At 32.6% G+C, this 23,252-nt stretch overlaps 1 protein-coding gene across 5 annotated transcripts in view; it reads left to right on the top strand.

Moving 5' to 3' along the window:
* Window positions 1-23,252, top strand: part of LOC148275744 (uncharacterized) — a 154,129-nt gene that overhangs the window by 83,517 nt on the left and 47,360 nt on the right. For all 5 annotated transcript variants that reach the window (XM_088235261.1, XM_088235259.1, XM_088235260.1 and 2 more), the window contains 3 exons: window positions 6,337-6,429; window positions 17,707-17,934; window positions 22,473-22,565. In XM_088235261.1, coding sequence (XP_088091387.1) covers window positions 6,337-6,429; window positions 17,707-17,934; window positions 22,473-22,565 — 414 coding nt within the window. The remainder of the gene's footprint in view (window positions 1-6,336; window positions 6,430-17,706; window positions 17,935-22,472; window positions 22,566-23,252) is intronic.

Below are 23,252 nucleotides of genomic sequence, written 5' to 3'. Positions count from 1 at the left end.
CAATTAAACCAACATGTAATTAAAATGCAATTCTTGTCCTTCAGTTTACGTTGGACGAACATCAAGAAATTTGGGTATTCGTGTTAAAAAACATATGAGGTGTCTTAACAATAATAATTTCTCTAAATTCGCAAATCACCTTATCAATTTAAATAGTGACTTTAATAAAAATGATATGATCGTTTTTTCATATCTTTAGTTTAGAATTCAGAAGGATTCTGGCTAGTTTGATATTCTTACATAAATTAATATCTAACTGTGTAGATGCCCATGATATCCTTGCTCAGAGAAACCTTAATGTACCTCGCCGTAACTTGCGTACCAATTCTGTCTTTGCTGTGGGAAATTATAAAACTAACATCGGATTCTTTTCGCCTCTGCCGAGGATCCTCAGAACAGTGAACGAAATCTCACTAAACGGGACTGCCGATGTGTTCCTACAGCAAGGGCAGGCATTTAAGAAGCAAGAGGTGTTGTCTCTCCTGACTTGCGATGTCACACGTGCCATTTCCGCCTAGATTATGCTATATGCATACCTTTTGTTAATTATACACTTTGTTAATTTAAGTAGATTTTAAGAATGTTAAGATTAAGTATTACTCATTATTCATTAATGCCAATCTATTAGAGCTTACTTTAACCTGTTGATTGGCTTAAAAAAAATATTTAAAAAAAATAATAATACATGAGTTAAAATCTTACATACAACTAATAAAGGGTTAAAAGTAAAGAATATGGAAACATTTCACATAAGGAAAGCTTTAAAAAATAATGTTCCATTGATCAATAATCAAACAACCTTTCAATATAGTCCATTATACGATGTTCCACTGTAATGGTCACCCTAAACCTACTAAGCTCACCCCCTCCCTCCAACCCCTCTACTTTTACAACTTTTTCTCAAACAACATAGAATATCAACAATATTTTGAGTTTGTCCAAATTTTTGTAAAGTGGCCACTTAAACCAGCCATTGACAGGTCATAAGCCCTGTAGATGCCTGGACTTCTATATTACGTTCTCTTAAATGTTCTTCATCTCTGTTGTAATATGTTAATATAAACAGCTCCCCAGGGAGTTGAATCCAGTCCTTGTCTACAAAAATTTGGACAAACTCAAAATATTGTTGATAAATTACCTGGTCCATGAAGAAGTATAGAAATTGAAAAAATAATATTTTCAGGCGTTGCCTAGTATGTAGGTGAAATAATTCAATTCGTTGAATCTCACCTGCATAAATAAAGGTTTCAGCTCTTTAACTTCACAAACATCAACAGATGAAAGAATTGAAGGAATATAGATGTTCAAATATAGGCAGAATGGTGAATGTTACACAGTGTATAAAGTGGCCACTTAAACCAGCCATTGACAGGTCATAAGCCCTGTAGATGCCTGGACTTCTATATTACCTTCTCTTAAATGTTCTTCATCTCTGTTGTAATATGTTAACATAGAATATTTTCATAATTTAATCAGTGCATGTGCTTATTAAAATGCATGTCGTGTTGGTTTTATATTTTTGTGCAACAACTATGGTGAAGGTGTATAGTGGGTTTTGCATGTTGGTTTAATTGGTGTTCTGACGAAGAGACGGGTACGTCTCGAAACCGGTAGACATTTAAAAGTCGGTAAGTGGTTAGATACAAATATTTAATAACATTTAGTTAAAAGGTAATTGATTACTTGCATCATGTTTTTTATTAAATTTATGTTAGTAATATATATGGTTGGATAATTTATATAGCGCCATTTTTGTGAAAATCACCTCTAAGGCGCTGTACAATTAATAAATATCCCAGTACGTCTTGCAGCTACAGAGCGCATGAACGGTTGGGATTCTAGTTCCTCGTTTTCAATTAAGATCAATCTTAAATTATAACAGATAGGAGATAGATTACAGGAGATCTTGCAGCTACAGAGCGCATAGACAGTTAGAAATTTAGCCCCCATTTACACATTTTAAAAATGGACAAATAAATTTAGTGTATTAATGATACTAAAAAAAATAAATAATAATAATATGAATAGTAAAAAGGAGTAAGATTACAACACGTCTTGCAGCTACTAAGCGCATAGACGATTGGAATTCTAAACCCCATTTACAAAATTTAGGTATTTTAAAGTTGATATATGAAAGCCAAATAATCAATCATCGTGCAGCTACAAAGCGCATGGACGAGTGGAATTCTAGCAAAGTTAGAATGATATCAATAAATTTACAAAAAATAGAGCATAGCAGTAAGTTTGTCAAGTGTTCATGCCAAGAAGTAAGCAATAAAAAACTAAATAAATAAAGCACTGTATCAACTCCATGGTTAACAAAGAGAGATAGATGTCCGAAGAGAATCTTTTGTAGACAGTAGGTAGATACCGTCACCACGTGGTCCACTGGCTGCTGGAGAAATTCTGGAAACGCACGTGTGTAGACTGGGGGATTATGTCTATTGTTCCAACGACTTGGTGTCCATTTTGGTCCGTATTATTTCATTTTAAGAGACGCAACATTCCTGTTCAATTCACTTTTTTAAATGAATATTACACCAACGCGTGTATGAGCGGTTTGATTTATCATTTTGTATGTTATAAGAAGGCAGATATTTGAAATATTATGTATTTATCAATAAATGTCAGTTCACTTTTAGTAACACTGTTGTAATTTATTAATTATGGGTGTAGTGTTCCAAATAGCAACATTTAGGTACTTTCGCGTCAAAAGCTGATGCATTCTTAAACGGTTTTAATGATTCACTTAAAATTTTATGATTTAAAGGTTACAGGCGCACTATAATTTGAAAGTTTCCATTGTTCACTATTTGTCACATATTTTGTTAAGAATAAAGTATAAAACAATGCTATTAAATAAATAGTCTTCTTTTTTCCACTGTTTGTCTAAAACCTGACTACACTACTACACACTAACGACTTATAAACATTAACTCATTATTTTCTAAAATATAACAACTTATTTTTAAATTTATTATAAGATTATAAGCTACGGTTGGAGAGGAACTTTATTTTACGCCCAGCCCGTACGGTGGCTGAGCGCGAAAAAATATTTATTTATAATGTAATGTACAGGTCTATTTATTTATAATGTATTTTACAATAAAACCTCGTTTTTACGTTCCTCAATTTGACATTCTCCACGAGATGTTTAGGTCCATTTTTCCTCTTATATTCTCGTACAAATATTTCCCCTAAATTGAGTATTTTTACATTTTTCATCACCCCAGTTTTACGTTAAAAATTTTTCAAATGCATCTGATGTGTCAAAAGCTAAAATTTTAAAATGTGGCTCACAAAATTTTAAAATTTAAAGAAATTTTAATGTTATGAACTATGTTTTTCTGCAACGCAAATGTAAATGACAGTTGAAATTCCAGTGATTTTAAGTAATACCATTAGCTCAATCACAAATAACTATCGTCGTGATTATAAGCGACGTGATAACAATTTCTCACCGTGGTTGTTTATCGTATTCGCGATCTCAATGCAACATCCGTCAACACCTAATATTAAATGTCAAAATATTTACGTTTCGCGACGTACACTTTATTTATTGAACTTTTTCTACTTAATGTTATTTGTGCGCAATACCGCTGCGCAATCACATATTTGAATTTCACCGATGTAAATATGGAAAATATTACAAAACTGCTATTTTTATTTATGAATTTATCATTTATCACGCTATTTACTGCATTTCGCCGGCGATTGGCAAGCCAAATGTCAAGAAAAGCAGTCGCAATAGTAATTGCAATTTAATTTTCACTTTTTTGTATTAGATACTCCTTACTGTTTTGCAAATGCAATATATTGTATTATTTTTTTATAGTGAACGCCGATTTATCGCCAGTGAACTGTATTTGTTTACGAGGAAAACAAAAATCAAACCCTACTCGAGCGTTGACTTAGAGATTATACACGCGTTGACTTGATTGCGATAACTTAAGCATGTTCATTATTGTTCATTGTGATCGCTCAAATGCTTAGCATGTTTTTAAGCACGTCGATAGTTATTTGTGATTGAGCTACATGGGAAAATAGTGATGCCATATAATTAACTTTCCCCACATTTAGTGGAAAAACCATTGTATTCCATTTTTTTTCGTGTTAAATTTTAATCTTTATGTACAAAATTATTTAAACTGATTGTTTTCAAAGTAAATAAAAAAATACTACAATGTTGTTTGAAAAAACACAAAATATTGAAAAATAATTAACTCATGTATGGCGAGGATGTAACTTAAGTCTTCATCGCGCAAAAAAGCGTGCTTTATCAACGTTTTTTCTTGTCTTAATAAAGTTTTATTTGCTGGTATGTATTTAATCCCTTTTTTTGCATTCAATTATAGTAGTGTTAATATTTTAGCTAAGCATCCTTTTAGGAAATTTCCAATCTAGTCCTCCTAAGGCGGCATTTCGGGCAATTTCAGTTGACTAAAAAACCTGAGCGGGAGCTCACGTCAACACAATGTCAAATGTACACAATTTTTACCAAATTTTGCAAAAATATATTTTTATTATGTAGCATCTTGGAATATGGACCATTTCTAACACATATCATACATTTTAAAATATTTATTTGTTTATTTATTAACGGACATTGTCCATGTATACAATTTATAAGGTTTAAATATTACAATAAAAGAATAGTTTAAAACATTTAAAGAAAAAAGAAAATATCTTGATTAATGTTTTTGGTAAAGGTGTGTTGAGGGTTAACGAAATCATTGAAAATATGTAAAAATATTCAACATCCCCAATCATTTATTTATTTATATTTTAATAATTTATATAGAGCCGAAGGATTTGTATATCTGGGTAGTATGTTTACTAGAGATGGAAATATGGACAAGGATATTGAAAGGAGGGTTAGTGCCGGTAACAGAGTTAATGGTGCCTTAAAGTCTGTCGTAGCAAATAAGTGTCTATCGCAAGAGGCTAAATTAGCAGTTCATAATGGAGTTCTGGTACCAACCCTAATGTATGGAAGCGAAGCATGGAGTTGGAAAAAAAGGGACGAAAGTAGACTGAATGCTGTTGAAATGCGATCCCTCAGGCGAATGTGCGGAAAAACAATGTATGATAGGTGCCCTAATGTCGAAATTAGAGCAGAATGCAAGGCTGAGTTAAGCATTATCGACAAAATTAAGAAAGGTCTTTTGCGATGGTTCGGTCATGTGGAGCGAATGAATGATGAAAGAACGGCTAAAAAGATTTATGATGCGAATGTATCTGGTTGTAGAAGTCGAGGAAGGCCGAGAAAGACATGGCATGATCAAGTACAACAAATTCTTGAAAGTGGTCATGTGAAAAGTCGGAATAATCGACGTGCGTGCATGAGAAGATGTATGAATGTGAAGGAAGCAAAGGAAGTGTGCCAGGACAGAGTGGTGTGGCGTTCTATCCTCTCTGCCTACCCCTCCGGGGAAATGGCGTGATGGTTAGTTAGTTAGTTAGTTAGTTAGTTATATAGAGCCATTTTTGTGAAAATCACCTCAAGGGCGCTTTTATGCCAGTTTTTAGAAATGCAATATTTCTGATGGTATATTTACACAAATGTTTTCCTTATAATATTCATTTCCACCCAATATAGTTTTCCTCGGTTAAACACTTTTATTTTCTATATTTATTAAGTATATTGTATTATGTATATTTAAATAAGCGTTTAGATAAACGACGTTTTGCGCCGGTTCGATTTACAATTACGCCGGTTGGTGCCGGTGTGGGATTCCCCGGTTCGTCGACACCAGACGCCGCGATTCCAATAGCAGACACACTTTTATACGTTGTTTTATTCTATTACCGTGTACGCGACCTGTTAGTTTTCGTTTTGTTTTTAAGAAAAATAAAAAGGGATGATTATATTTTTTGTTATTATTCAAATCAAATAAATATTAAAATATTTGTAATTAATGCTATGATTCTGCAAGAAAGGAAGCAACAATCAAAGCAAATGAAATTTGATGTTTTATTAAAAAAAGATGAGAATTTAATTTAGCACCGACGAACTGGTGAGTTAATATTTATTATAAAAAATCACTATTTATACTAAGAGATTATTATTTATTTTCTTAACTAATTTAAACTGAATTTATTGAATACATTTCTAATTTATTTTAAATATATATATAGGATATGTATTAAATAAACATGTTAGATTGTTCTTAGAATTTTGACACGGAATCTAACCTTATATCTTCCAATATATTTGTATTCATTTTACGCCGATTTTTTTTACGCCGGTGTCTCTCGGAACGGAACCCAGGCGTAAAACGACGTTTACCTGTATCTCAGTTTTTCTGGTCATTTAAAATAAATATATATTTTCAGAATGCAGATCATCAACAAACTGGGAATGTCATTTGGGAGAATTTTGTAGAGATACAGATGTCAAACACTTCAAAATATATTCACACCAACATTGTAAGTTGCATTTAAATATAAATTTTATTTTTTATTAATTAATATATTTACATAAATGTTACATGTTTTTTTATTCTCTACAAATCTACTTTTACACATCTACTAAATGTTATAACTGTAACTCTCTAAAAAAAGAGACTAGCTCTTGTGCTTGGAGAGTGACCTGTTATTTATTTATTAGAATTTATATAATTTCGAATATACGAAAAAAATAGAAAAATAATAAAAACTCAAACGAGATAAAAAGAAAAACAGAAAATAATAATACATTCGTACTAATTAAAATGGAATTCAGTTTTCAAACTTGTTCAAAAAATTTCTTTAAATTAACTTTAAATTTATTTATTGATATATTAGTTTCAACGGTTCGTTTGGAAGATTATTGTATTGACACCTTTAAGACAAAGCTATTTTGACCATGGCTTGTGTTAAACAGATTTTAATATTATTTTGGCCGTCTAAACGGACGCTGGCACAGCTCGCTCGATGGAAGATTTGTTAAGCACTTCACTTGGTTGATGTTAAATTAGTACTGCAATTTCAGTGTCGTTACCGGCACTCACGCGTAGAATTATTGTTGCGTGGAGTGCGCTAGGAAATGGGGAGGTCGCGTAGGTGGATATGAATTTGGTTGAGAGTTGAAGAAGAAAAACATTTTTAAGAAGGGAATTTACTGGGCTTATGACCTGTCGTTGGCTGGTTTAAGTGGCCACTTTACACACTGCGTAACATTCACCGTTCTGCCTATGTTTAAATATCCACATTTCCTCAACTCTTCCAACTGTTGACTTTAGTGAAGTAAAAGAGCTGAAACCTTTATCATGTGGGTGAGATTCATCCAGCTGAATCAATTCACCTACTAGGCAATGCCTGAAAATAGTTTGTGTGTAAAGTGGCCGCTTAAACCAGCCAATGACCGGTCATAAGCCCTGTAAATGCCAAGACTTCCACATCCTCTTCTCAAAAATGTTTTCCCTCTGTTGCAACAAATTTAGGTTTTAATAACTCCCTAGGAGGGAGGAAATCCAGCTTGTCTGCAAACATTTGGACATACGCAAAACATTTTTGAGTAAAGTAAATTTTTAAAATTATTATTTAAAAAAAATAATTAATATCATCATTCCCTTTCCGCACCTTATGGTGCATAGGGCACTGCATTGGTATACCAATCACAGCCTATCTTGATCATTTTTGTTACATGAAGGTAAGCTGATCAGTCTTACGCTTCAGGTGCCAGTCCAGGGACTATGAAATATTCTAGTGTAAAAACATAATTTAAAATAAGGTTTTTTTATTTATTGGGGATATTAACAGTAATACATGTAAAAAAAATACAACAAATAAAATATACAGAGAATAAAACCAATGACAGATATCCACAGATATACATGAAATACTCGTACAATACATGCTAGAGGGTGGGTGAGTGAGTGTTATAATGGAATGAGGGTGGACATGTATGTAAATATTATTGCACAAGTGCCAAAAATATAAAAATATATAAAAGATTAAGAGTTAGAGATAAAATAAGATTTTGTTATAGAAACTAAGTATAAGACAAAAAAGTGTGTTTTAAAACGCCAAAAAAAATTCAAATCGAACCCGAGACCTCTTGCATCGTAGGCAAATGCGTTGACCATTACACCACGAGGCCGACTATTGAATACAGTTACATAAAATGATACATGTTTTTTTCTATAACAATCTACTTTTATATATTCAGTTAATCTTGAAACTGTAACTTTTCGGAAAGCGGAAAGAAAAGAGACTCTTGTGCTCGGAGAGTGGCTTGGCTTCCACTGGTTAAGTTATTTACGCTCGGAGAGTGGCTGGCTTCCACTGGTTAAGTTATTTATGCTCGGAGAGTGGCTGGCTTCCACTGGTAAGGTTATTTAGTAATTTGAAGTCATGTAGTTTCATATATACATGAAAATAAAAATAAAAATTGTATAAAATAAAGAGAAAAACATAAAATAATAATACAGTAATACTGATTAAAACGTAGAACTAATATTGACTCCATATTTCATTCTTAGAACCATAAAGGATTTTGAATCAGTTAAAATAATGAAACTCTTGTATATATCCTTGGTTAGAAGCCAATTAGAGTACAACTCTACTATCTGGTCCCCTTTTTACAAAATTCATATAAATAATGTTGAAAGAGTACAAACAAATTAACTATATGTCTTTGTTAAACTTTTTGAATTTACCTACTCTGGAGGATTGCAGGAAAATAACTGACCTAATATTTTTAAATAAAATCATAAATTCAAAATTCTTTTGTTGCGAACTGATGGATTTAATAAATATTAACATACCAATACGACAAAATAACTAGACAAAATAGTCTTTATTATTGTCACCCTTCTCAAACCAACCATCTATGTATAATACCGCGTATACACAGACTAGGAAACTAATGTACCTCTCATATGGACACCTTTAACTGGAGTCTCTGTGAATTCAAATCATCTCTTTATAAATATTTCATGATGTTCTATAGTAACGATTAACGAATTGTTTGCAAAAGCTACTTATGCTAATGATCTGGTGTTTATTCATTTTATATTGTTTATATCATTTGTATGCTTACATACATACCTGTATATTAGGGTGAGCCAAATTTCGAAATGAAAGGGGTCTAAAAAGTTGGCTTTTAGATTACTCGGAATGCAAAAAATATTTTAAAAATATTTGATACTACTTTTAGCCCTCAACCAGAGCTTGAAGTTTTTGAAAAAGTCTATTTTTTGCGCTAAACCGGCTGTCGTTTCGTATTTAAGTAAGAAAATCAGTCTACTTAAATTTTATAACGTGCATTAAGCCTTATTAAATAAGCATCTAAGGGCATGAGTCGCACTTTGTTTTTTAATAAATGGGTAGCGTTGTTTTAATGAGCCATTTTTTTCATCAATATTCACCAGGCGCTCGATGGAATCAGTTGCGCGGAGTGTAAACTTTTTGCATTTCGGTAGTTTTAAAACGTGTTCGAATTCGTAATGTGATTAAATTATATCTTTACTAACAAAAAAATAATTTTATCTATATAGATGATTAACAAAATGTTCAGACAGTGATAAACTTCAAACCTCGGTTGAGGGCCAAAATTAGTATGGAATATTTTTTTAAATAATTTTCACGTTCAATGTGATCCAAAATGCAACGTTTTAGACCCCTTTCACATTCATGTCTAATAAAATAAAAAACTTCATACATCATCGGCCTACTCTACATATTCCTTGTATGTACATATTTCTGTACATATTTATTGTATTTTTTTTCTTTTTATACCCATGTTAAAATATTGTTTTTTAGTTTTTAATTTTTGTATATCTAACTTACTCATTATATTGTTTTATTTAATATTGTAAAAGGCACTTGTGCCGTATAATAAATAAATACATATATATGTTCGGCATACTAAATGGTATAATCGATGTGCCATCATTACTGGGACAGGTAAAATTTCATATCCGACTCGTAGGTTGAGAAATAATGAAGTACTGTTCATCCATCAGCATAGAATAAACTATGGCCTTAATTCTCCAATGACCCGTCTTTGTCGTATTGTTAATTCGAGACAAGATCTGGACTTTTTTGGTTTAAGTTTACAGCGATTTAAACGAGCACTAAATAAATAGTCCAGATCTTGTCTCGATGTCCCTTGTGTTTGTCAATGGTTTTTTATTATTTTTTAATGATTTGAACTGTTCTTATATTGTAAATATAATACCCTATGGATTGTAAAAATGGGCAATGTCCGTAAAATAAATCAATAAAAGAGGAATGCGGAGAAATATAACTAAATGGGAGATCAGTGGGAACGGAGAAATTCTGAATCAGGTAGAAGAACTTGTGTATCTGAAAAGTATGTTTACTAGGGATGGAAAGTAGGGTGAGTGCCGGGAACAGGGTTGACGGTGCACTGAAATCTACTTTGGCAAACAAATGTTTATCGCAGGAGGCTAAACTAGCAGTTCATAATGAAGTTCTAGTGCTAACTCTAATGTATGGGAGCGAAGTATAGAATTGGAAAAATGATGATGAATGTAGGTTAAATTCTGTCGAAATGCGATCCCTCAGGCGAATGTGTGGTAAAACGTGGTATGATAGGCGCACAAATGTCGAGATCCGTGAACTGTGTAAGGCTGAGACATGCATTTTCGACAGAATCGAGGAAGGGGTGCTGCGTTGGTTTGGACATGTGGAGCGAATGGACAGCGAAAGAATGGCTAAAAGGAACTACGATGCGAATGTTGATGGATGCAGAAAACGAGGAAGACCGAGAAAGACATGGCACGATCAAGTCCATGAAATACTTGACGATGGACATCTCAAGAGTAGGAATAATCGGCGTGCGTGCATGAGAAGATGTATGAATGTAGGAGAAGCGAGGTCTGTAAGGAAAGATAGATAGATAGATATGGCGTTCTATCCTCTCTTCCTACCCCTACGTAGAAACGGCGTGATGGTTTGCTATTGTTGTTGTTGTTGAGTGCGGTTTTCGATGCTTCACATATAAATGTACATAATTATATAAAATCAGCTTTAAAACTAAAATAAACCTTTTTATTAATGACGTTCTTACAAGATTACATCATTTTACAAAAATGCTAGAGATGGGACAAATTGATCAATGTAAATCGATCGCATAAAAAAATAGTTCATGAAAAAAAGTACAAGATGTCTTATTGTTAAGTTAATAATTGTCTTAAACACACAATAATATGCTTGTTTTTGTGTTTTTATATCAATTTTCGTAAACAGAGTTTCATGTTTGCATGAAAAAAACTGATAAAATCGATTCGATCGGGTACATGATCAGTGATCAGTACTTTCCATCACTAGTTTGGCAGCTGTCATTTTAATTAAGCCATATTTTAAGGACTATAGTGATATACACGTACACTCGTATGCATCGATTTCATTTACTGTTTGTGACCCAAAACTAAATAAACAAATGAAATTCTGCATTTCCATAATTATGCACTGGTCAAATTATTGGCATCGGTTAAATCTTAATATTAGACCACCCGCTGACGCACGGTGGTCCCGCGTCCATAGAGGAGCGGTCAAAGCCTATTGCTGTTGTAATAAACATTTAAAGCATATGCTACTGTATTTAAAAAATACATTTTCATAAGAATAACTAATTTTAGAAAAAAACAGCTCTTTTTTCAATAAATATATAGTTTATTAGTTAAATAAAATAGAAAAAAAATGTAAAACAATGATGTTCATATGAAAACTTTATAATTTCTTTGTATCGGTTTATTTAATAGGTACACAAAAATTACATTTCGACACAAAAATACATAGTGAAAGAGTACAAATATAAAACTAAACGTACAAAAAAGTAATGGTTTTTACAAATTTTTATTCGTGTGCAATGTACGGAGTGTACGGCTCATACTAAGCTCCGGAGCAGAGTTGTGCAGACAAATATAAATATATCATAAAAACAATTTTCTTGGGAATATTATGTAGTAAATAAGGTAAGGGGGCAGAGCGGGGCAAAATAGTTGAAAGTTTGTGGAAACAAAAAATATATTTTTTAATTTAAACAAAATTTGTGCATTATGTAGCAGGGACACTATTCGTTAAATGCTATTCGCTTACGATTCAAAGTATATAAAAATAATCAAACATACCTTCAACTTGAATTTCCATCACAAAAAAAATACACATCAATGACTAATTCTGAGAAATATAGAACAGTTACACGGTGACTAATAAGCGCACTGATTACAGTAATTAGCATTTCCTTGGATGAACTCACTTTCGATGCTGAAATACAAATAAACCCTTTAGAAACCCTAGGTTGTTTTTATACTTTCAGTTAATTTGGCTATTAGTCACTAATTACCTGCAGTGACACATCATAATTTGGACATGAATATTGGACGGCTGTAACCTACGGCGAGACCACCGTGTGACGGTGACTTTTTGTCTCTGTCACGTTGTGTCACTGTGGGTGCGCTCACTACTCACTACTGGTGACAAAAAAAATAGATTATAATTTGTTATTGTATATTTTAAACTTATTAAGATTAAGCTATAGAAGAATTATAACTGACTTACTAAATTTATGTAAAACTAGCGGACACGACAGACGTTGTCGTGCCCGAACGTTGGCTTTCTTACTATTAGCTTGGAAAAAGACTTTTCATTAATAAGTCGGTACCTACCTAGCATGCGCAGTCCGTTCATAGAACGCATGGAACCATTGGTTTCCTTACATTTTGGCAAATAATGTTTATAAAATAGCATATTTAATAAATTAATTATCCGTCATAAAACCTAACATTAAGATTACTATAAACAAATTATGTAATAATAGTTTGATTAATAATCGCTATAAATTTTGAAGGAATTATACTATTGCCTTAAAAAAGTATGTTAAAAAGCAACGTAACCTCCAACTCACCCATTTACCAGCGCTGTCAAGCGCGTACTGATCGGCAAGTACTTGCTACTCCCTGGCTGGGTATCGATTTTAAGAACGATCGCGATGGAAGCAAATTCGACATTCCGTTCTAGCGCCGTACTGAACGCGCAGTCCGGGCGCAGGCGCAGACTTAAATCCTCACTAGGCAATGGAAGCAATTGAAGCATAACAATACATAATTTTCCATGTGATCCGAACGCAATACCACGCCGCGCCGCACAGCACAGAGATGCGATTTTGGTATTTTGGCGCTGGACATAATAGTTTAATAATTATTTTGTGGTATAGTAGGAATACAAAATTAAATCTAGAATTTACTTCAAACATTACATCAATATAATGTTGATTAGTTATAAGAAAAAAGTTTATAATCTACTACACACATTGATTTTTCGGGTTCAAATAATGACCAATTAATTTTCGTTGAAAAGCCATGTTTGTTTAACAAGATAATATTTATTTTAGTTTGACTGCATTTTAGTCAAATAAAATATGATTCCACAAAATATTTCGCAGTTTTTTATAATAGTATTATAGTGAAGTTGGTTAATTTGTCATAACAATTTATTACTAGATATGTAAAATTATTGTTTTTATTTCTGATCATATGTGTATTTTTTTTATTTATTTTTTTATTTTATTTATTGGGGATATCAACAGTAATACATGTAATAAAAATATAACAAATAACATATACAGAGAATAAAACCAATAACAGATATCCACAGAAATACATTAAATACACGTACAATACATACTAGTGTGTTTGTGTGAGTGTAAGTGAGTGAGAGGGTGGGTGTGTGGGTGTTATATTGGAAAGAGGGTGTCAGGTATCGAAAATATAAATATATATAAAATATAAGGAATTAAATAAAACTTTATTATTGAAACTAAGTATAAGACAAAAAAGTATGTTTTAAGACGCGCATTTTAAATGTTATTTTTTTACAATCAAATGGATCAATAAGGGGAAAGTTCAAATTATATTCACTAGCAAAACGTATAAGTGGAGAGTTCTGGGCATAGTTCGTACGAACTGCTGGCACATGAAATAAAGAGCTCGACGTGTGACGGGTGCGGTAGCCGGGGACATTTAATGATAACTCCGACAAAAGAGCCGGACTATCAAGGCGTCCACTGAGTATGTCATGAAGCACCCCCATGTCCAACAGTAGACAGTAGTAAAGTATTTAGTTTGTCTTTATTTTTTTAAGGGCAGTACCAATTACTTATATATTGATTGCTTCCCTGATCAAAAACCCCACCGCACGCCCCTGCTACCTAGGTACTTGTTTGTGATTAAATTCTAAAGCTAAAGATTGTCAATATTTAACTAATGAATTTAAGTAGGTATCTAGGGACTTGTTTATGGTTGAATTCCAAAACAAAAATTGAATATTTTTTCAAATATGGCATTCTTTTTGCAAACGTCAAACACCGGTCGTCTCACTAACAAAGGGGTGTAATTATGTAGGAATATGATTTTTAAAAATGTGTTGAATTAAATGTTATTTTAGCGTTACCAAAAATTCAATAATATATAAAAAATGGGTAGAAATTATAGGAAGTTATAAGGAATTTAAGCCAAGAATGTGATTGTTTGTAAACATTCAAAAACAAACTTTTTTTACACACAAAAAAACAACATCTTTTCTTTTTTTTGAAAAAAGCATTATCCTCAAATGCAACCCTGGTAGATCGATAAATAAATCATTTATGCTCCTAACTTATTTTGTACATATTCGATGAAAGATTTTAATATGTACGAACACGCACAGCGCAAAGATCTAAATTTCTCTGAAAACCGCACGTAAATCGGTTAAGCCGTTTAGGAGGAGTACGGTGACATTACACGTACAGAGGAATTATAAATTTATGGATAATTCATTCTATGTTTGATACCCCTGCAATTTTATCACTAATTAATTTCAATGTACCAAAAAGAGCAACTCGGAAAACCTACCAATACTGTGGCAACATTACTTCGACTTCATATGGTAAAAATGCAGTCATCAATAGACTTCACGCTCTAGGCAACAAGTACCAAGACGTTGGTGACTCATTGCATGTTAAGTTTAGTTTATAAAGGACAGCCCTTCACCCGCATTTCATGGGTAGGAGAAGCTGGTACCCAATAGTTCTAGACAACAATTTTTTTTTATCATTTATTTAAATTTCTTTATTAATGTTTTTTTTTCTTTTCTTTTCTTGATTTTATTTAAAAGTACAAAATATTTCTCTTCGTCATTTTTTTTTATCAGTATGTTTTTATATGTATATTTATGCTAGTTACCTAAGAAGTAGTTTTAAATGATAATACATGTAATTTAAAAAAGGAAAATCTTTTGGAAATTTAACAACAACAAACCATCACGCCGTTTCTCCGTAAGGGTAGGCAGAGAAGATAGAACGCCACATTACTCTATCTTTGCATACAGATCTCGCGTATTCTACATTCATATATCTTCTCATACACGCGCGCCGATTATTCCGACTTTTGACATGTCCATCTTCAAGTATTTGTTGGATTTGGTCATGCCATGTCTTTCTCGGTCTACCTCTATTTCTTTATCCATCAACATTCGCATTGTAAATATTCTTAGCCGTTCTTTCGCTGTCCATTCGTTCTACATGTCCAAACCAGCGCAGAGCTCCTTTCTTGATTTTGTCGATAATGCTTGTCTCAGCCTTGCATAAGGTACGGATCTCAACATTTGTGCATCTATCGTACATAGTTTTACCACACATTCGCCTGAGAGATCGCATTTCGACAGCATTCAGCCTTCTTTCATCCCCGTTTTTCCAAGTCCGTACTTCGCTCCCACACATCAGGGTCGGGACCAGGACTCCGTTGTGAACTGCTTATTTTGCCTCTCGCGACAAACATTTATTTGCCAAGGTTGGTTTAAGTGCTCCGTTCACTCTGTTCCCAGCACTCACCCTCCTTTCAATATCTTTCACAGTCATTCCATCCCTAGTAAACATACTTCCCAGATACACAAATTCCTCTACTTGTTTTAGTATAACTCCATTCACAGTGATTTCACATTTAGTCATACTTTCATTTCTTTCAAAAACCATCACATTCGATTTATCGACAATCATCAGCAAATCGCTTCTCTTGCATACATCGTAGACCTTTGTTACCAAGAATTGCGGTTCCTCTTCGTTTAGTGTTATTCAAAATTGTTTTAATTTTTTTATTGATATGTGTTGCTTTCTAACTTTTTTTCTTTTTTTACATAACCAAATATTTTATTTTTCAAGTATTTTTATAACTAGTAATATAATTTTTAAACTGTGAATCTTTTTTTTGACTCCTTAATTTGTAATTAACTGTTTAGTAATAATTTGTTTTAAATACTTTATTTTACTTATTCCACTTATATGTATGTATTTTATTGTATATGCAACTTATATGTAAAAATAAAATAAAAAAGGACTATAGACCCTGTAAACTGAATACATAAAACAGAGAACCTTCGAATTCAAGTATCGTCTATTATCTTGTTAACCTTAAAAATAAGTTAAGGAATGCTATCTTTATTTAGCTTTTTATCGTTTACTTTTTGCGTTGTCACACGTTCACTTAATTGCCGTACTTACTAGTTCTATGCTCGATGTATTATTATTGTGTTTTTTTATATATTTTTTATTGTAAACTTTTTGAAATCATTCTTATGTTGCTCAAATTCTTCTTGTCGATGCGCTTTGTGGCTGCAAGACAAAACGTCACGGTGACTTTTTGTCACAATCAGCGGGCTCTTAAATCAAAAACTTTGTTCTAAAAACGGAAAAAATTCTAATGTATGAAGCCTATGTAAAAACTAAAATATGTTATACGCAACTACTACGGGGAGCAGGATATCAAAATGACATAAACAGACTACAAAGACAACAAAATAAAATATTAAAGTTAGTAAATGACCTTCCCTATCTAATTGCAACTAGAGAACTTTTTAATCAAACTAAGCAATTAAATATAACTGAACTCTTTCAACTAGAATCATTAAAATTTATCCATAAATTAGCCACTAATGTAATGAGGAAGTTCAGTGGTTTTTAAAATATCTTTTATTTGTTAATAGACTATTAAACTAAGCCAAAAATTTTTTTTTTCAATTTTTACATATCGTATTATCAGCGCTACGATTTTTTAAAGTTTTGTATTTCTGAAATAACTCCGCGTGAGACGTCAGAGGTTCATTTCCGTTTATTCTCATTCAGTTCTTCCCATTGGTCTAGAAACGACAAGCAGACCGGAAATCTTCCATAGCTCTCAGATCATAGGTTGATTCACATGAACCAGTGACGTCATTCTAAGTAGTGCGTTTTTATTGAAATATTTTTTTTATTATTTTTCCGTACATTTTCAAGAAACTTTGCCTTACAATTTAATGCTTTAATTTTTACCCCGCGCAAGAAAACATTTTTGTATCCAATTTACCGTAGGGCTGAAGTTCCTCATTGTAGACCAAGAACTAAAACTTGTAAAAAATTGTAGTCAACATGGACATAATACGAGAATATCAGACAAATACCATTTACGATTTTCTAAAACAAGACAAGGACAATCAAGACTCATGAACCAGGGACTGAAATTATACAATAAACTACCAGACAAAACGAAACAAAAGACTCAGACAAACTTTTCAAAAGATGTAAAAAATATTATTTTGAACAACAGAGTATGAATGAAAAATGTATATTATTTTTTGTAAAATGAATGTAATAATCCGTAAGGGTTTATAAATAAATTTTCAAATAAAACAAAATAAAATAAAAAAAAGTTAAAAGCATGAAATTATTTTAATCGATGTTTTCAGTGAATAAGATTATTTCCACCTACAAGGGTAGAGGGAGTTACAACATCCCTCCGCAGTATAAAGAGCACGCGGATATTTTCGAACTACAGCTGGACATCCTAGCGAATCCGGAGTTCAGACCTAATCAAGACACCGCCGAGGTAACTTCTCAAGAGAAAAGGAGCATTATTTCTGCGCCGCGCATATTAAGTGGCCAAAGCCATGCACGCCCCGTGTCCGCGAATAAAGGTATTATAATATTTACTTATTTTTTTGGTTGGTAAATTATTTTTATGACGTACTTCTTTCTCGTGGAATATTTGCTAAGCGGAGCCTTTAACATCATCACAAGCAGCCCATGTTGGTTCACTGACGGACATTTATTCCCGCGTGCTCCTGTCTCCGCCCCTTTTATGGTTCCTCATCTTCTGTCGCCCGGCGAACCTCCAAATATCATCTGCTGTCTCCCGGCGAACCTTCAAATATCATCTACTGTGTCTCAGCAAACCTCCAATATCACCCACTATCTCCCGGCAAACCTTCATATATCACCTACTGTCTCACGGAAAACCTCCATATATCACCCACTGTCTCCCGGCAAACCTCCATATATCACCTACTATCTCACGGAAAACCTCCATTTATCACCCACTATCTCCCGGCAAACCTCCATATATCACCTACTATCTCCTGGAAAACCTCCATATATCACCCACTATCTCCCGGCAAACCTCCATATATAACCTATTATCTCCTGGAAAACCTCCATATATCACCCACTATCTCCCGGCAAACCTTCATATATCACCTACTATCTCACGGAAAACCTCCACATATCACCCACTGTCTCCCGGCAAACCTCCATATATCACCTACTATCTCACGGAAAACCTCCATTTATCACCCACTATCTCCCGGCAAACCTCCATATATCACCTACTATCTCCTGGAAAACCTCCATATATCACCCACTATCTCCCGGCAAACCTCCATATATAACCTATTATCTCCTGGAAAACCTCCATATATCACCCACTATCTCCCGGAAAACCTCCATATATCACCCACTATCTCCCAGCAAACTTTCCAATATAATCCATTGTCTCCTGGCGAATATCCAAATATCACCCACTGTCTCCCGGTAAACCCCCGTATATCACCCACTATCTCCCGGAAAACCTCTATATATCACCCACTATCTCCCGGCAAACTTTCTAATATAATCCTCTGTTTCCCGGCAAACCTTTTAATACCATAAAATGTCTCACAGCAAACCTCCAATATCATCCGATGTCTCGGTCGGACTCGTTTCTTCCGGTTTACTAACAAGCAAATGAACTAACATACCCTATCGCCGTCAGAATTGGGAAAATTAGATTGAAAGGGTGACTGACAAATTCACTGTATATTCACCTTGCTCTGGCGGCGATAGGGGCATTGAAAGCAATAAATGTAAATTCTAAAAAAAAAAACGCCAATCTTTTGTAAACAAAGAATTTAAAATAAAATAAAAAAATACCAACTTTTGCAATGTGCAGATCTGAAAAGAGGCCATAAGACCTTTAAAACTTAAACCAGCCACTTAAACCGGCCACTTAAACCAGCCATTGACAGGTCATAAGCCCTGTAGATGCCTAGACTTCTATATTACCTTCTCTTAAATGTTCTTAATCTCTGTTGTAATATGTAAATATTGAAAAGCTCGGATAAATATAGGAAAATCAAGACTTTTCCTATTTCTGGTTTTGGAGATTTCCCGAGTCTATGGGCATTGTGTTTTATTTTCTGGCTTGCCTCTTCGTTTAAATAATTATTTTAAGTGCGTAGTTACGTTTAATAAGATTTTAAATGCTGATACTTTATTTTCTTTTCTAAAACTGATTCTTTATTTTATAAGTTTAGTGTAATCTTATTTATTAGTATTTAACGCTAAATCTATAAGCTTAGTTTTTATTTATCACTTTACTATATATACTTAATATCTCTTTGTCTCATACATAAGTTGTGAGTCTTGTAATATTTTTTTTATTTTTCTCGAATAATTTTTATTTTATAAATCGATTAGCGTGAATGGTGGCGATACCCGGGAGATGGTGCAATAACAAGGCTTGTGCAGAGGCTCCCCCAGAGACCTGGACACGTACACTGTTGTAGTACGCCAGTCGCCATTTTTGCGCAGTCGCTTTCGGGCTCTTATTGGGGCGGGTCTCTCTTCTCGCTGCGAACGTCAGCCAATAGTTTTTTCACGATTTTAGCGATTATAACAAACATCATATAGCTTTTGACTTCAACTACGAAAGAATGAATGAGTTTTTATTTAAAATCTCTTAATTTTTGCATGGAGATTGAATACACAGCGCCGTAACGCGCGGATGTTTTTGGCATGGTAAGGAAATAATTTCTTTTTTGTACCGTGTTAGTTCAAAGTAAAGAGAGGTTCCGGCGTTTATCATCTGGTAGCAAATCGCGTCATTTGTCGTAGTTTGATGAACGTCGAATGTCAAGTGTGTCCGCAGACAACTTGTCATGATCTAAAAAAAATTTATGTGTAAAGCCTATGTCAAATCTAAAATATATTAAATGCAACAACTATGGGGAACAGGAAACCAAAATGACATAAACAGACTACGACAATAAAATAAAATATTGAAGCTAGGATATGACCTGCCTTAATCTAACTTATCTAGGATCTGGACTTTTTTGGTTTAAGTTTACAACGATTTAAACGAGCACTAAATAAATAGTCCAGATCTTGTCTCGATGTCCCTTATGTTTGTCAATGCTTCTTTCTTTTTTCTTTAAATGTTTTAAACTACTCTTTTATTGTAATATTTAAACCTTATAAATTGTATACATGGACTATGTCAGTTAATAAATAAATAAACACCAACTAAAGAACTCTTTAAAAAGCCAAACAATTAAATGATAATGAACTTTTTTCCAACTAGAGTTCTTAAAATTTATTTATAGGTAAGCCAGTGATATCATTGTAGACCAAGAACTAAAACTTGAAAAAAAATGTAATAAACATGGACATCATACAACAATATCAGAACAATACCACATAAAACTAAAAATCTAGGAGTACTAATGGATGAACATCTCTGCTGGCGAGCTCATACTAATGAATGAAGCCGCAAAATATTTTTCAGTCCACACTCACTTAGAAGGTTGCAAAAATTCTTACCCATTAGTACTAAATGCACTCTTGTACAAGCATTACTACTACCCATTCTAGATTACGCTGATGTTTCCATGACTGATTTAAGCTGTGAGCAACTCGATAAACTTGAACAACTTCAGAATACATGCATAAGGTACATTTTTGGTCTTAGGAAATATGACCACATTTCTGATTATCGTAGGCAACTGAAATGGCTCAAAATTAGACAGCGGAGAGACTACCACTCCCTCTCACTTCTGTTCAATGTACTTCATAGTCCTAACGCTCCTATATACCTGTGTGAAAAATTTCAACGCTTATCAGTTCATGGTTTACCTCTTCGTTCTCATTCTCAAGGCACTCTCTTAATACCCATACACAATTCCTCTTTCTTCTCTAACTCATATAGTGTCCATGCGGCTCGACTGTGGAATCATCTCCCATCCACCATCAAAGATGTTACTACATTATCTCTGTTTAAATCACGTCTGAAGAAACATCTCCTTTCTCTTCCTTAATCTCTCCTCCTTTCCTTTTTCCTCTTTCCGCTTTTTTCCTTTTTCCCATTGAGTAATAGTTTTGATTTAAGGTAATTTATAAACAAATACGTTTATTTCTATTTTTATATATTTTTCACTTTTTAATATTTTTTTTTTTTCTATTGAATATGTTCTGTAACTTGAATTATAAAAATAAAACTTTTATTTTATTGGTTGGTTGGAAGAAATTGCCATTTGGCAATAAGCCCGCCAATGTACAAATAACATTATGTACAAAAAGTTAAATAAATAAAAAAATAAAAAAAAAAAAAAAACATTCCAAAACGAGACAAGGACAATCGAGACTAATAAACCACGGACTGAAATTGCACAATTAACTACCAGACAAAACTAAACAAAAGACTCAGACAAACCTTTCAAAAGATGTAAAAAATATTATTATCAACAACAGTGTGAATAAAAAATTTAATTTAAAATCAATAATTTAATTAGCAAAATAGCAACATTATTGAGTCTTTTTCAGAAATCAAAAACTTTGTTCCAAAAACGGAAAAAAATCTTATGTTTTGAAGCCTACGTCAAATCTAAAATATGTTATATGCAACAACTATGGGGAACAGGAAACCAAAACGACATAAACAGACTACAACGACGGCAAAATAAAATATTAAAGCTAGTATATAAACAATTAAATGTTAGTGAACTTTTTTAACTGGAATCTTTAAAATCTATTCATAAGTTAGCCACTGATATCATTGTAGACAAAGAACTAAAACTTGAAAAATATTGTAATAAACACTGACACAATACAAGAATATCAGAACAATATCATATACAACATTCCAAAACGAGACAAGGACAATCGAGACTAATAAATCAGGGAATGAAATTATACAATAAACTACCAGACAAAACTAAACAAAAGACTCAGACAAACCTTTCAAAAGATCTAAAAAATATTATTATCAACAACAGTGTGAATAAAAAATGATTTATTATTTTCGTAAAATTAATGTAATAATTCGTAAGGGTCAATAAATTAATTTCAAATAAAAAAAAACCGTGATAATATGTATAGTTTTTGGCTTAGTTCGAAAGTCTATTAACAAATAAAATATTTTCAGGAAACAGCAAGGAAATAAAAGCCGAATGCAAATACCACCAGCATTGTAAAAGCAAAAATCCAGACCATTACCTCAAGTACTCCCATATAATTGGTGAGCCAGCATTGCTATTTATGACATTTTTATGAAACATGTTTTTCTAAATCGTGAATCCATTCACATCATATATTATTTTCAGCTTAAAAGAAAGTTAGTATATTTAAATATTAAATAATTGATGATTTCGGTTTTGTTGTTTTGTTCAAATATATTTTTTTAATCTTTACAATTCATATTTTTGAATTTAATAAATTTCTTAAGCAGGTACACTCATTTATTATTTGTAAATTATAAATATGTAATCTGCATTCTAATCAGTGTAACCATATTTGGGAAAACGACAAGGAATAAAAAAATATTGGCCATTCCGAATATAATAAAATGCCCGATAAGCTAAAACACAAAAAAATTAATTAAAAATCCAGAAGTGTCACAATTAAAAAATATTTCTTAAATCTTTTTGAAAGTGATAATTATTAATGTAATTTATGTAGATGATGTAAAATATTTTGTTTTTTTATGTTTCTTATACAATAATGTTTTCTTACTATTTCGGATGTATTAACTATGTATGATATTATGCATTGTCAAAATTATTTTTTTTATGTACGGTCCCAAATGAGTTTCTTTAATAAATCCTGGGAGTATAATATGTACTGTTTTATATGTTTTATTAATAATAATAAAAAAAAATAGTTGAAAAACGTCATTTAAAAAAAAAGACATATATTTAGGGTTTAC

This window comes from Micrasema longulum, unplaced genomic scaffold (genome assembly GCF_059751315.1).
Source record: "Micrasema longulum isolate JH-2025_06_02 unplaced genomic scaffold, ASM5975131v1 h1tg001351l, whole genome shotgun sequence".
In the NCBI taxonomy this organism is placed as follows: domain Eukaryota; kingdom Metazoa; phylum Arthropoda; class Insecta; order Trichoptera; family Brachycentridae; genus Micrasema; species Micrasema longulum.
Note: the sequence above shows the minus strand (reverse complement) of the source record. Positions and strands in the feature narration are given on the sequence as shown.